At 43.2% G+C, this 13,506-nt stretch overlaps 1 protein-coding gene across 1 annotated transcript in view; it reads right to left on the reverse strand.

The window, feature by feature from the left end:
* Positions 1–12,441, reverse strand: part of Smc3 (structural maintenance of chromosomes 3) — a 38,685-nt gene extending 26,244 nt beyond the window's left edge. The window contains exons 1-4 of the mRNA XM_051199631.1: positions 12,360–12,441; positions 11,719–11,794; positions 4,397–4,435; positions 2,692–2,759 (exon numbers count right to left, since the gene is read on the reverse strand). Coding sequence (XP_051055588.1) covers positions 2,692–2,759; positions 4,397–4,435; positions 11,719–11,794; positions 12,360–12,374 — 198 coding nt within the window. The 5' untranslated portion in view covers positions 12,375–12,441. The remainder of the gene's footprint in view (positions 1–2,691; positions 2,760–4,396; positions 4,436–11,718; positions 11,795–12,359) is intronic.
* Between the last annotated feature and the right edge of the window lie 1,065 nt (positions 12,442–13,506).

Consider the following 13,506-nt stretch of genomic DNA (forward strand, 5'->3'; position numbering starts at 1 on the left):
GTAAGTAGCATCTGTCAGACATTCCCACTCCCAGGATATTCTGAACTATAGAACAAGGCCCAGGGATGGAAGCCTATGAAACTGTGAACCAAAATAAATCTTTCTACCCTGAAGTTGTGTATGCCAGGCATTTTATCACAGCAACAAACACTACTGCAGACAGATTCAAGTTTAATTCTGGAACCACTTTATTAGGCCTGCAGTCACCTAATTCTACCAATTTGCAATATACATTGAGGATCTTTTCTTGTAGCCTCATCATTTTGCTGGAAAGGAACCCTAAATAACCATGTGAGGGATTGCTGGATATCTGTTTTTTAAACACATGAGGTATAGTTTGTGATTTTAAATCTACTAACAGAAATACACACACTGAAGGCGTCACATTCAGACCACCAAGTCCAGATAATTTACCATCTATTTACTCAGCTCAGGCTCTCATTCTTTGTATCAAATCGCTACACAGTTTCTGGAAAAGGAAAAGTGCAGGCAAGTGCAGGAGAACCTGAGTTTAGATTCACAGTACCCATATAAATGTTGAGCACAACAGCATCTTTGTAACCGCAGTATTTGGGGGAGCGGGAAACAGGCAGAGAAAGGCACCTGCCTAGGAGCCCACTGGCTGGCCAGCCTAGTTGAATGGAACTGAAGGGCTCCAAGCTCAGAGAGAGCCCATCTAAAAAATGCAGACAGAAATAGAGGAAACCACCCGATCTTGACATCTGGCCTTTAACCCTTGCCCCCAAACAAAAGATTAGTTCTTTTAAAGACAATCTGAGAAGCCTAACAAGTGTCCTATATGATAGCAGTTTTGATTACTGCTACAAACGCAAAAAAGTCAATGATTACAAGGGACTTCTTATATGTAAGAAACATCATTTAGGTATACCGTGCAATCTTAACATCTGATCTTAAAACAAATTATATATAATAATGTAAATAAGCTAAGTTATGGTATCTCATTATAGCCATATATAAATTCTCCTAATGAAGTTTATTAACAACTTTCTTTACATGTTTAGTTTTGTAGTGCTGGGAATCTTTAAGTTAGAAAAACTGGGCTACAATTAAGCCAAGCTAAGGCTGGACATTCATAAGTAAGAACAAGTTTCCATGTATTTATTTAGGAGCTGGTTGGCAGGCCCCCAAAAAGCAATGGGAAAACAAAAACAAAAAACAAAAACAGGGATCAAATCTATGGCCTCAAACATGCTGGAAAGCATTCCACTACTGAACTACATCACTAGCCCTAAATATACTGTTTTCCACAATGAAAAGAAGAGGCACTAAATACAAATACAAACTTACTATGCCCTCAACTTCTAGTTGTATATCTTAAAAAAGTTCCCCAATCTGCAATTCTTCTTTGTCCTTGGCATAGTCTTTAGAATAGGACAGGCTCCAAAGCAATACAGAGAAACCCTGCCTCAAAAAAACAGGGAAGGAAGGAAGGAAGGAAGGAAGGAAGGAAGGAAGGAAGGAAGGAAGGAAGGAAGGAAGGAAGGTGAGTTGAAGAGATGACTCAGTGGTTAAGAACATCTACTGTTCTTGCAGAGAACCCCAGTTCAGTTCCCAGCACCACACAGGGACTTACAGCCTGTGAAGTTTCAATGAATCCAATGACCTCTTTGCTTTCTCACTCGGTTATATGTACACGCATACAACAAACAAAAATTTTAAAGGGAACTTATAAAACCAGGAATGGTTTACAACTCTAATTCCAGCACTTGGGAGCCTGTCTCAAAAAAGCAGCCAGAGAAGAAGGGCTGGTAGGATGCCACCAAATAAGAGTGCTTGCTATACAAGCTTGCTGACGTGAGTTCAATCACAGGAACCCACAAGAAGAGTAACCAACTCCCCAAAGTCTTCCGACTTCAATAATATATACACCTTGCCACATGTACCCACATTCACACAATAGGTTTTAAAAGTAAAATCTGAAGCAGGGTGGTGGTGACGCACGCCTTTAATCCCAGCACTGGGGAGGCAGAGGCAGGTGGATGGATCTCTGAGTTCGAGACCAGCCTGGTCTATAAGAGCTAGTTCCAGGACAGGCTCCAAAACCACAGGAAAACCTTGTCTCAAAAAACATAAATAAATAAATAAATCTGAAAAAAGTTCATATGGAAAAAAATGTATATAACTTTCTTCTAACTATTATGAAATTACTAGGCCTTTATTTGTCCCTGATGTGGTACACTAAATTCTACAACAGTATAGCACACTTAAGGAACTAATACATCATGCTCACAAAGGATTTGTAACCTGAACTTTTAAAAAGATGTATTTATCTTTACTTGAGTGTACAGGTGTTTTTCCAGCATATGCATCAAAACCACATGTGCCTGGTGCCCAGAGGCCAGAAGGACACACAGACATTTGTGAGCTGCCATGTTGGTGCTGGAAACAGAGCCAAGTCCCTTGGGAGAGCAGCCAGTGCTCTTAACCACTGAAATCTTTTCAGTCCTGTCTCCCCTCCCCCTTTAAAAGACAGAATCTCACACTACAGCTTAAGCTGGCCTGGAACCCTGGGTGGCCTCAAACTCACGGCAGTTCTGCTTCAGGCTTTCTTTCAAGAGCTGCAATCATAGAGTGAACTGCCATGCCCAGCAATTTTTTTTTGTTTTCAAAACAAGAATCGACAATGAATGTTCAAAAATTCTTAACAATGTCTTAAAGAGTTTTACTCACATGCAACAAAGCCAATCGCTGCTCCGGGCGGAGATGACTAAATTCATCACTGAGAACAAACTGAATTGCTAAAAACACAAAAATAAGGCTATTAGTACATTCTAAAAGAAGATTTACAGCTTATTCAACCCTGTACTTTAATAGAATATAACATATCAGGTAATAAACAGTGCAGATAAACTGTTTCATAAACACAAAATGATTGCAGACAATTTTCCAGGACATCAGACTAACCTGGTAGGGAGGATGATATTATCAATAAACTAAGCTTTCAGTGAAATATAAAAAGGCATTCAAGTATCAAAAATATTAGAGAAGCAGAAGGTAGGTTTACTCCGTAATAAAAGTATATACTATACTAATTAACTAGGTCAATATTATAAAGCCATGCACCATATAAAAGTGCAGAAAGAGGCCACACAAGGATTTAATTGCCTAAAAAAATCCTTTTGCCTAATAACAGTACAACGATGTACTGCTACAGCTGAACACAGTTTTTGCAACTAAGAAACACAGGGAATTGTTTCAAATTCCCAGCTCCTACTGCACTGTTTATGCCACACTTCTCTGAGAACTAGTCCTACGTTCCACATAAAACACCTAACCAATAGACTACTGTCCAAGACATGGAATGCTTTACTTTAGCTATTCTGATCCAGATCTACCCAGGAGATCTCTAAAATGCCATCAGTGTGAGGACACGAGGGAGCACTCATGTATGCTGTTATGTGCTTTGACACACTGGGAGGGTAGATGCATACTGTCCTCCTTTCCCTGGGATCTGAGATGCTTTACTTCAATTTGCTCTCTGACCATCACCAAATTACAACCATTAGAGGGCTTTCAAAATCCTTCAGATACATGTGTAAAGGGACAAAACCTTCACTAAATCCTGTCTCCCAAGCACTATCAACTAAGCTAACACTTCAAACCCCTCTTTATAGTCTAACTCCACTGATTATTTTTTCTTCCCAAAAGACTTGTTGACAAAGGCATGTTATGTTATTCTTTTTTTTTTTAAAGATTTATTTACTATGTATACAAGTGTTCTCTCCCTGAATGTAGGGCTGAACAACAGAAGAGGGCACCAGATCTTATAGATGGTTGTGAGCCACCATGCATTTGCTGGGAATTGAACTCAGGACCTCTGAAAGGGCAGCCAGTGTGCTTAACCTGTGAGCCATCTCTCCAGGCTAGGCATGTTACTCTTAATACATTTCTATCATCTTCAAACAGGTATCAGTATTTTTACTCCACTGTTTTACCTTTCTCAGGACCCATCCAAGATATACACAGCCATTATTAGCAAATATAACTGAACAAGTGTTTCTGCTGTCTCACAAAGCCAGACAGAAGACAGACAATTCAGACCTTCATATTCTAACTCACTTCACTAAACCAACTATGTGTGACTTCTTAGGTTTCTTGCAGGCACAATCTCAGAAATCAATCATTTTAATAAACTACTAAAGACAACCGAGGACTGGAGCGATGGCTCAGCAGTTAAGAGCACTGACTGCTCTTCCAGAAGATCCAGGTTCAATTCCCAGCACCCATATAGCTCACAACTGTCTGTAACTCTAGTTCCAGGGGATCCCACACCCATGGCAAAACACCAATGCACATAAAATTAATAATAATAATAAAAAAGAATGGAAAGACACTTGAGTCTTCATATAGTTAAAATTCAAAAATCTGTACTTACCATAAAAAAAGTTGCTTTTTCCAGACCCATTTCTGCCCACTATAAAAATTAAAAAGGTACATGTCAATTCATGAAAAACAGTCCATTTAAAATTACTCAATCTACTTTAAATTTTGTCCATAATATTTTTTTGCATATTTGGGAATTTTACATTATGAACCCAGAACATAGTCACTGCCCAACCCTCCCAAATATGCCCCTCTCCCACATTTTAAAATTTCCAATGCAACTTTCTAACATAATACCTTAATATTGAAATTAAAAACTGGTGGGTCAAAGACAAGCAGAGCTATAAGTATCTACTAAATGTAATATTTGTATAGATTTGAGGTAGTTGCTGCTTGTGGCAGGTCTACACCAGCTTCTCTAGCTTCTAATTTTGTAACCCTGTTGCCTCCACTTCCCACGTGCTGAGATTATAGGCCTGCACTACCACGCCTGGCTTCAGATAGCTTTTTTGTTTTGTTTTGTTAGTTTTCTGTGTGTGTTGTGTTTGTGTACACCTATGCACACATGTGGAGGACGAAAGTCACTGACCTGGGGTCTATTCTAACCCCAGTGCTAAGGTTACAGATACACACTGACATGCCCCACTTCTATGAGCGCTGAAACAAACTCAAGGCTCACGTGTGCTCGGCAAGCACTTTACCCACGAAGCCACCCCCTCAGAGTTGATTCTTTTGCTCTCTCTCCCAATAGTTTAAATAGGAGTAACTACACTACCTAACATTGGTAACTCATAAAAATGCATGAAAAATTATATATAAATTACACATGAGATTTTTATCAATTTAGATTCCCATACTGCTAACTTTCTCATGCTAAACTACTTATGATCAACCCTACACTGACACAGCCTAATGGAATCACAACAGTGGAGATAATTTAAGACACATCTTTTGTGTGTTTTGTTTTTGAGCCAGAGTCTCACACTATGTAACCTCGGCTGGCCTCAAATAAGAGATCTTCCTGCCTCTGCCTCCCAGTTCAGGAAATAAAGGTATATACCACCATGGTCAACTATAAGGCATGTTTCAAAAAGATATTTCACTTTATTTTGTTTTCAGGTTTTTCAAGACAGGGTTTCTTTGTGTAGCCCTTGTTGTCCTGGGTCTTGCTTTGTAGGCCAGGGTCTTGCTTTGTAGGCCAGGGTGTCCTCTAACTCACAGAGATCCACCTGCCTCTGCCTCCCCCGGGAGTGCATCACCACATCCACAGGATGTGCATACACTCTCGAGAACAAGTTTGAGTGAAGGGTGCTAGGAACTAAGAGTGGTCCTCTGCAGAAGCAGAATGTGCGCTTAGTGCTGAGTCACACCCCCCCTCCAGCTCTGAGAGGCTCTTCCACTACCTCAATTGGAATGTCAGCGATTCCACAGGTTTGGCATCTCCATGGGCTAAATCCTAGGTAATATGAGTACAAAAAAAAAAAAAAAAAAAAAAAAAAAAAAAAAAAAAAGCCACCTTGACACCTTGATAATTAGTAGAAGGAACAATCCATTTGTTTGTGGCAGTAACAGTAAGAAGTAAGATAAATAAGGAAAGCTCTGGCTTAGAGGGAAACTGTCAAGTGATATTAAAAAAAAAATAATGCTAGAAATAGAAATCATTATTTTGTTACTATTAGACTAAAGGCAAAACTGATCAATAAATGCTAAGCATAAAAGAAAAAAAAAAAGGCAGCTGCATGCACTGGCCCCTCTTCCTGAATTGAGTTCATAACTGTAACGCCAGTTCTAGGGAATCTGATGTTCTCTTCTGGTCTCCAGTCACTGTGCATGCACATAGAATAAATTTAAAACCACAACAGCTGCATGGTCCAAAAGTATATCCGCATAGTTATTTGCAACGGTGGAAAAATATCTCCCTGTACTATTTACAAGGGGAAAAAAACAACAAAAATAAAACAAGGAAGTGAAAACCCTGGTCATGACCCTGACTAGCCAGCAGTGCATCAACAGCACCAAAACACCAACAAGAGGGGAGTGGACCCGGTTCCAGAAATGATTATATGAGAAGACGGACGCTATAGCACTTTTTAGAAATAACAATGCTATAAAAAAAGTATCAAGCACAGCGGTACAGACTTGTAATCTAAACTCTCTGAAGGCTAAAGTATGGGGATTTTCAATTAAAAGTAGCCTGAGCAACACAACTAGGCACTATCTCTAACATAAATAGATAATAAGAAAAAAATTTAAATAGAATACACCTTCCATGGGTGGATAATGCTCCTTCCAGTAGCTAAATGTTATCCTAGTATCTAGAATACAAACTGTTAATCAGGGAGGCCCACACACCCCTAAACATTACAAAGTATTGCTGATGTACGTGGTTGCCCACTACAAACATTTTCAGATGCTACTGCTGAAGACATCACATATTCAGGTTGTTAAGACAATGAGTAACCTAAAGTTGTATTTGAGCAGGACATTTCCTTCCTCCTGGATAACTTTCATAGTATTGCAAAGTACTACAGTAGCTGTTGGGGGAGAAAAGTCATCAATGGGCCCCATAAACGACAATAGTGACCTGCCTGGTAGGATACGCCCTGTGGTGTGCAATAGTGGCATGACTACTGTGAGGCTTCCTCCACAGGCGGAAAGTTTAAATCTGGTATTGCGAACCTAGACAAAATCCCATGGTTATGGTAGTCATAGGCCCAAGGAAGAACCTACTTCAGTTTTGCTAAATGAACATGGTAATTTTAGGGTTTGCTCTTAAGGTTATGTTTTTATGCATAACTAAGTACTACACGCACACCTGGTGTCTGTCTGTGGGATCCTCTGGAACTTGAGCTACAGACAGTTGTTAACTGCTATGTGGATGCTAGGACTCCAACCAGGGTCATCTGAAGGTAGTCAGTGCCCTAATTATTGGGCTGTTTCTTCAGCCCCTAAACTGACATGGATGGGTGCTGCTCCCAGACCATCGGATAGAAGCTTCGTTTTGCAAAGAGCAGTGGTTAATGCAATGACTCAAGTGGTCCAAGCGCAGAGACTGTGAAGGGCTGTCCCTAAATGGATGTTCTCTATCAAGGCTCAGGGAACATCACAGCAGAGGAGGCAGAAACAATGCAAAAGCCAGAGGTTGGGAAGGGTGCTGTGAGAGTGTCTTATAGACGTGACATGGCCATTACACTCATCAATTTACCACAGCACAACACTAGACCCAGCACCATTTCAGTATGGCAGCTAACAAGCTCATGGAGCCTCAACACTCCCTGAGGGGCTATGGGTAATTAATGTGCACTGAGGAGAAAGTGTCATTTTCTTCAGTGGGACAGCTACTGATAAGTTGCCAGGCTCCAATATATAAACTAAATAGTTCCAGACTCACACTCCTGTAAGCAACCGTAACTAAATTCAGTGGGTCAGAAAGGGAAAATAAGCAGGAGGGGGCTTGTCAGGAAGCAGGGCTTCAGTTTGTGGTGGGAGTGAGGATAAGGGAAGTCAGGATTTTATGAAAACTCTTTATATGCATGTATGAAATTGTCAAATAAGTTTTTAAAAGAAATAAATGTGGCTGAAATGTTCCAGATTAAAGGCTCTTAAAGAAACGTGGCAATTAAATCTAACAGTTAATAATAAACTGGATCATGTATGGGGGGGGTTCTGTAAAGAACACTTCTGGTTCTATTAAAATAGCTAAACCTGGAGAGAATGATATATAAGATGATACTTATACAATGACCGCAAGAATACCTCAATTTTGCAAAGCATATATTGAAGTGAGAGGCAAAAGATACACATACCTTACAGGTAGGTAGGGTGTGTGTGTGTGTGTGTGTGTGTGCATGCACATGAAAACAAAGAGTACACTGCACCCTCTGATGCTGGACTACAGGTGGTTAGCCTCCTCGTGTAAGTTTTGGGAACCCAATTCAGGTCCTCTGGAATATTCCAGCAACTAAGCCATCACTCCAGCTCCGTGGTATACACCTGTAATCCTAGCACATGGGAGGCTAAGACAAGAGGATCAAAATGTAGGCAAGTTTGTGCTATATAGTGAAATTCTGTCTCAGAGTGAATGAATGAGTAAAATTTAGTTTTAAAAGGGACAGGGAGAGAACAATCATTTTTTACTTGGAATTACAACTTAATTTATGATTTCTCATAATATCTTATATTAACAGGTATTTCTTATTAAAAGGCCAGCAGGAGGGACCCTACAAAGTATATGCAAACCATCCATAATTCCATAGGGGATTGACTCTAAGAGAGCTCTCCTCTCCAAACTCTGAGGATGCTCAAATCCCTTCAATAAAATGGTATAACATGTACATACAAACACAATGATTCTCTGGATTATTTATAACATCCAATGCTATGCTTAAGTAAGAGATTAAAAACCAGATCCTTTCCTTGACTCTCTGCCAGGAAGCTATATAAACAACTGCCATGCCAGGTGGTGGCGCACTTGGGAGGCAGAGGCAAGTGGCTCTCTCTGAGTTCGAGGCCAGGCTGGTCTATAGTGCCAATTCCAGGACAGGCTCCATAGCTGCTGAGAAACCCTGCCTGGAAAAACGAGGAAGGAAGGAAGGAAGGAAGGAAGGAAGGAAGGATGGATGGATGGATGGATGGAAGGATGGATGGATGGATGGATGGATGGATGGATACATGGATGGATGGATGGATGGAGGGAGGATGGATGGATGGAAGGATGGATGGATGGATGGAGGATGGATGGATGGAAGGATGGATGGATGGATGGAAGGATGGATGGATGGATGGATGGATGGATGGATGGATGGATGTCATGCTGTATTGTTTTAGGGAACAATAACAAAAAAAGTGGTTTGTACAGGCTAAGAAGGGCAATTTTTTCCTCCTAATTAATCTTCAGTGGGTACTTTGTTAGATCTGAAGATTGGGGACAAGGGGACACAAGGTAAATGGTATTTGAGCTATCACCGATTCAAATATCAGCACAACAGACAGCTGCTTTCAAAACTTTTTTCCCCTTAGGATCAAAATCATTAAACAAAAGTCAATGTTATTAGATATTTTTTAGATTTACTTATTTCATCTTATGTGTTTAGCGTGTTTATATGCATGTATGCATGCACATCATGTGTGTGTGTGTACCTGGTGCCCAGAGGTCAGAAGGCACTCAAACTGGAGTTATGAATGGTTGCGAACCACCACTTGGGTGCTAGGAACCAAACTCCGTCCTCTGCAAGTGAGCTCAACTGCTGATCCATCTCTCTGGCTCATTATTTTAAGTCAATTTTACTACATGACTACTTTCCACTAACTCACATTAATAACAACTCTTCATTTTTCTCACACTACACTTTTTAATTAAGCAAGTACCTATAAAGCCACTGTAAGTACATCTTAGTTAAAACATTAAAGAATTTTTACTTTACTCTCAAAATAAATGAATGTTTTAAGCAAAGCCTGATAGCAACTAAAACAAAGACGTTTTAACAGACTTTAGATACATAATTCTAGATAAGGACCGATATCCCACAGATCACTTACAAAACCATACAACTGAAACATTAAGGTATTTTTCAGCTTAGAAATAAAAGGAATAAGGTAAAATCTAGTAATGTTTCTTTTCCATTTCTAAATATTTTCAGACTAGCAAACAGAAAGCTCCCCAAAATGCAACAAAATGTTAGTACAATCTCGATACTTCCACAACATATTAATTCAATTAACACACTTTTGTAGCCAAACAGAGTAGTTTTCTCCATTCCCATGCAGGGTTGCAGCTCATGTACCAAAGGCAAAAAAAAGCCTAGTCTCTATTTTTGTTTTTACTTATTTAATGTCAAGCTCCCGCTATATTTATTGACTGAGTTTGTCTTCAATTCCTAAACTCAACCAACCCTCTTTCTTCAGCCTTCCAAGTACCTGGAAGGACTCAGTTAAGGACTCAGACATTGTGCTGGCCTGCCCATCACCTGGCAGAATGCACTCAGGCAGTACCCCAGTCAGCCCAGGTGCAAAGGACCCCTTCAATACAGACCTAATGAACACTGGCATTCATCACTTCCCCTCAGTGATTCTGCATGCAAGCTTCACCTATCCTGTGTACTGGGTTAGGAGATGACTAAGGACAGACGAGGTCCTGAGGGTGGGATCCCGAGGAAGATGTTAGCTATCGAGTGGGCAGAAATGGGCCCCATCAGAATGCAATCACGATAGTACCACAAACACAGACTTCCATCCTTTAGAACTATCTAAGACATCAATCTAGGGTACTTCTTTACGGCAGCCCTAGCAAACTCCAACAAGGACACTGTAACAGCAAAACTGTCAATACTACAATCTGACTTCTGATGTCTAAAAGCACTAGTTTCATCCATCCTTTAAAAATCAGCAGAATGGGGCTGGAGAGATGGTTCAGAGGTTAAGAGCATTGACTGCTTTTCCAGAGGACCCAGGTTCAATCCCCAGCACCCACATGGCAGCTTGAAACTCTCTGTAACTCAAGTTCCAGGGGCCCCAACACCTTCACACAGACATACATGCAGGCAAAATACCAATGTACATAAAATAAAAATAAAAAACAAAAAAAAAAATCAGAATTTTTTTTTTGCCAGCTGTAACAGCAAAATGGAGGTGGAGACTTTAAATAAACAAGTCTTAACTAAGCATTGTTGCTGACAACAACCACATCCCTTCTCTTAATCTTCCCACACCCTTATGAGACAGGCATAATGTCTACTCATGTCTATCATGAAAACTCACATTCACAAAGAAATTGGCAAGGGAAAATGGCAGGACAATTTGTGAATAAGCCATCTTTCTTACAAGAACAAAACTGGTCAAATGTCTAGCTCTAGGTCATTTCAACTTAGAGCTGTTAAAAAAAAAAACAAACAAACAAAAAACACAAAAAACAAAAAACACCCTCTCACACATAAAATGCTCTCAATAAAAATACACAATCAACATCCTTCCACACACATGCTAGGCAAGTACTTCTCCTACTGAGCCTACACCACCAGCCCCCAAAATGATTCCCCTCTGACTGAGTTACCTCAACACTTTACCTGGCCTAGGTGGTGCAGCACTAGGAGGCAGAGGCAGGCAAACGTCTGTGAGTTCGAAACCAGCCTGGTCTACAGAGTTAGTTTCAGACAGGCTCCAAAGCCATATAGAGAAAGCCTGTCTCAAAAATTAAAAAAAAAAACCAACACTTTATTTTTATGAAATAAGCGATTCATCCGTGCAGATAAGAGAAGGAAATTTCACAGAGAAACACTTAACGTTCAAAGACAATCCCTGTCTCCTTTGGGCTAAAGCCAGAGTTGTACACTCCTCTGACCAATTCTAAACCCGGCATATTAAACCAAGAACACTTACCAATAACATTATGCTTTGAACTGAAGGGATCTACAATTGTTTGATCTCGGTAACTTCGGAAGCCCTGGATAATCACCTAAAAGAGGAGAGACACCCTTCAGAACACACACAGGAAGAACGTCTGTGGCAACTTCTTTTCCTTGCTTGCTTCTCGCCTCGGGCAGGAGGGGGACCATTTCATTTCGCTTTGGGGCATGCACGTCAAAACCCTTGCGATCGATCGATCATCTGCGGGTGCGGTGCTGATGGCGGGGGGGGGGGGCCTCACAATCAAGAGGGCGTACGACAGCGAACCCTGCAGCGCTGCAGCAGGCGGGAGCCGCTGGCCCCGCTCGCCCTGACTCGGAGCCCGGGGTGGGGTGGGGGGTGCAGCCTGGCTGCCGCGTCCGACAGAAGACCCCGTGCAGGCGTGCGTGCACCGGCCGCTCCAGCGCGGGAAGAGCACTCTGACAGACGTAAACAGCTGGGCGAGCCGGCGCGGCGTCCTCGGCAGCGAGGGCCCGCCCTTCCCGGGAACGGCAGCGAAGGCAGGCAGCGGCAGCCTGGGGCCCGGCCCGGCCCGCGCCTCGCCGCCCCCACCGGCCCCGACCCGCCCCGCCTCCCTCGCCCGGCCCGTGAGGACGAGGGACGCCAGCCCCTACCTGCTTGATGTACATGGCTGCGGCCCTCGGCGGGCAGAAGCCTTCCCCTGGGCACCGCTCCGCGGGCTCCGGGACGCACGCGCCGGCGAGGCCCCCGGCCCTGGGCTCCGCTCGCTCCCGCCCGCTCCCCTGCGGCCAAGCAAGATGGCGGCCGCCGCGGAGGCGGAGCCCGCGCGTCGGACGGAACCACTCCGCTAGCACGCAGGTGGCAGGGGGGTCGGGGCCAGCCCCGCTCTGTCGCGTCGGAAAGTTCACTGCCCCCGCGGCCCTCCCGCCTGGCTCGCCCTCGATACCGTGGTGTTTTTTTTATCGTGCCGGTTGCTGAGCACCACTCGGGCTCGGAGAAGCCTTGCCCGGAAGGCGCGCCCGCACCCCCTCCGTGCGCGGGGACTATGGTCGCGCCCGCGGGGGGCGGGGCCTGTTCGGCGCCAAAGCCTACAGCGAGCGGAGCGGAGCCAATCGCCGCGCGCGCCACAGGTCACGCGGCCGCCCGGCCTCTTAAAAAGGGCGGCCTGCCGGGCTAGCGCCGGGCTTGAATGTCGGTGTCGTTGTGACGCCCGCCCCGAGTTCCGAGCTCCGAATCTCCGCGCCTCCATTATTCTCTTTGTTAACCCCAGAGCGCCTCCTGCTGGTTCTCAGCCTCCCGACAGCCCCGGGTGTTTGATGTAGGGAGGTTGTTTTTGTTCCGGGCTGGAGTTCACCTGGCAGCTGAGGATGACCTTGAACAATAGACGTGCAGGCACCACAGCATCGGGCTTAAAATTTAGTAATTTTACTCCCAACAGAGGCAGGGGCAGAGGCAGGCGGAGCTACAAAGCGAGGGTTTCTAACCCTCCAGTCTTATCTTGTGCCCTACTGGCAACCCTTTATCTGAAATACTGGCCGGATTCCACCCAAACTTTGAGGGGGGGGGGAAGAGATTTTAAAAAAGGAAATTGTTGTATTTAAGTTTCCTTCCCTTGGGGATGAACGGCTTTGCCCCAGTAAATTTGTGAGGTTTTAGGTATTTCATGAAAACAGTTCTAAGCCTACAATTCCTAGGGATGAGGGCTGGTTGGGAAAGCCCTAGGTGTCTTGCAGAGATCCTAGGCCGCTTCCCCAGCATAGCATGAACCAGCTTACTGGTAGGACTGAAGGAACTAGATCC

The sequence above is a fragment of the Phodopus roborovskii genome, unplaced genomic scaffold (assembly GCF_943737965.1).
Source record: "Phodopus roborovskii unplaced genomic scaffold, PHOROB, whole genome shotgun sequence".
In the NCBI taxonomy this organism is placed as follows: Eukaryota; Metazoa; Chordata; class Mammalia; order Rodentia; family Cricetidae; genus Phodopus; species Phodopus roborovskii.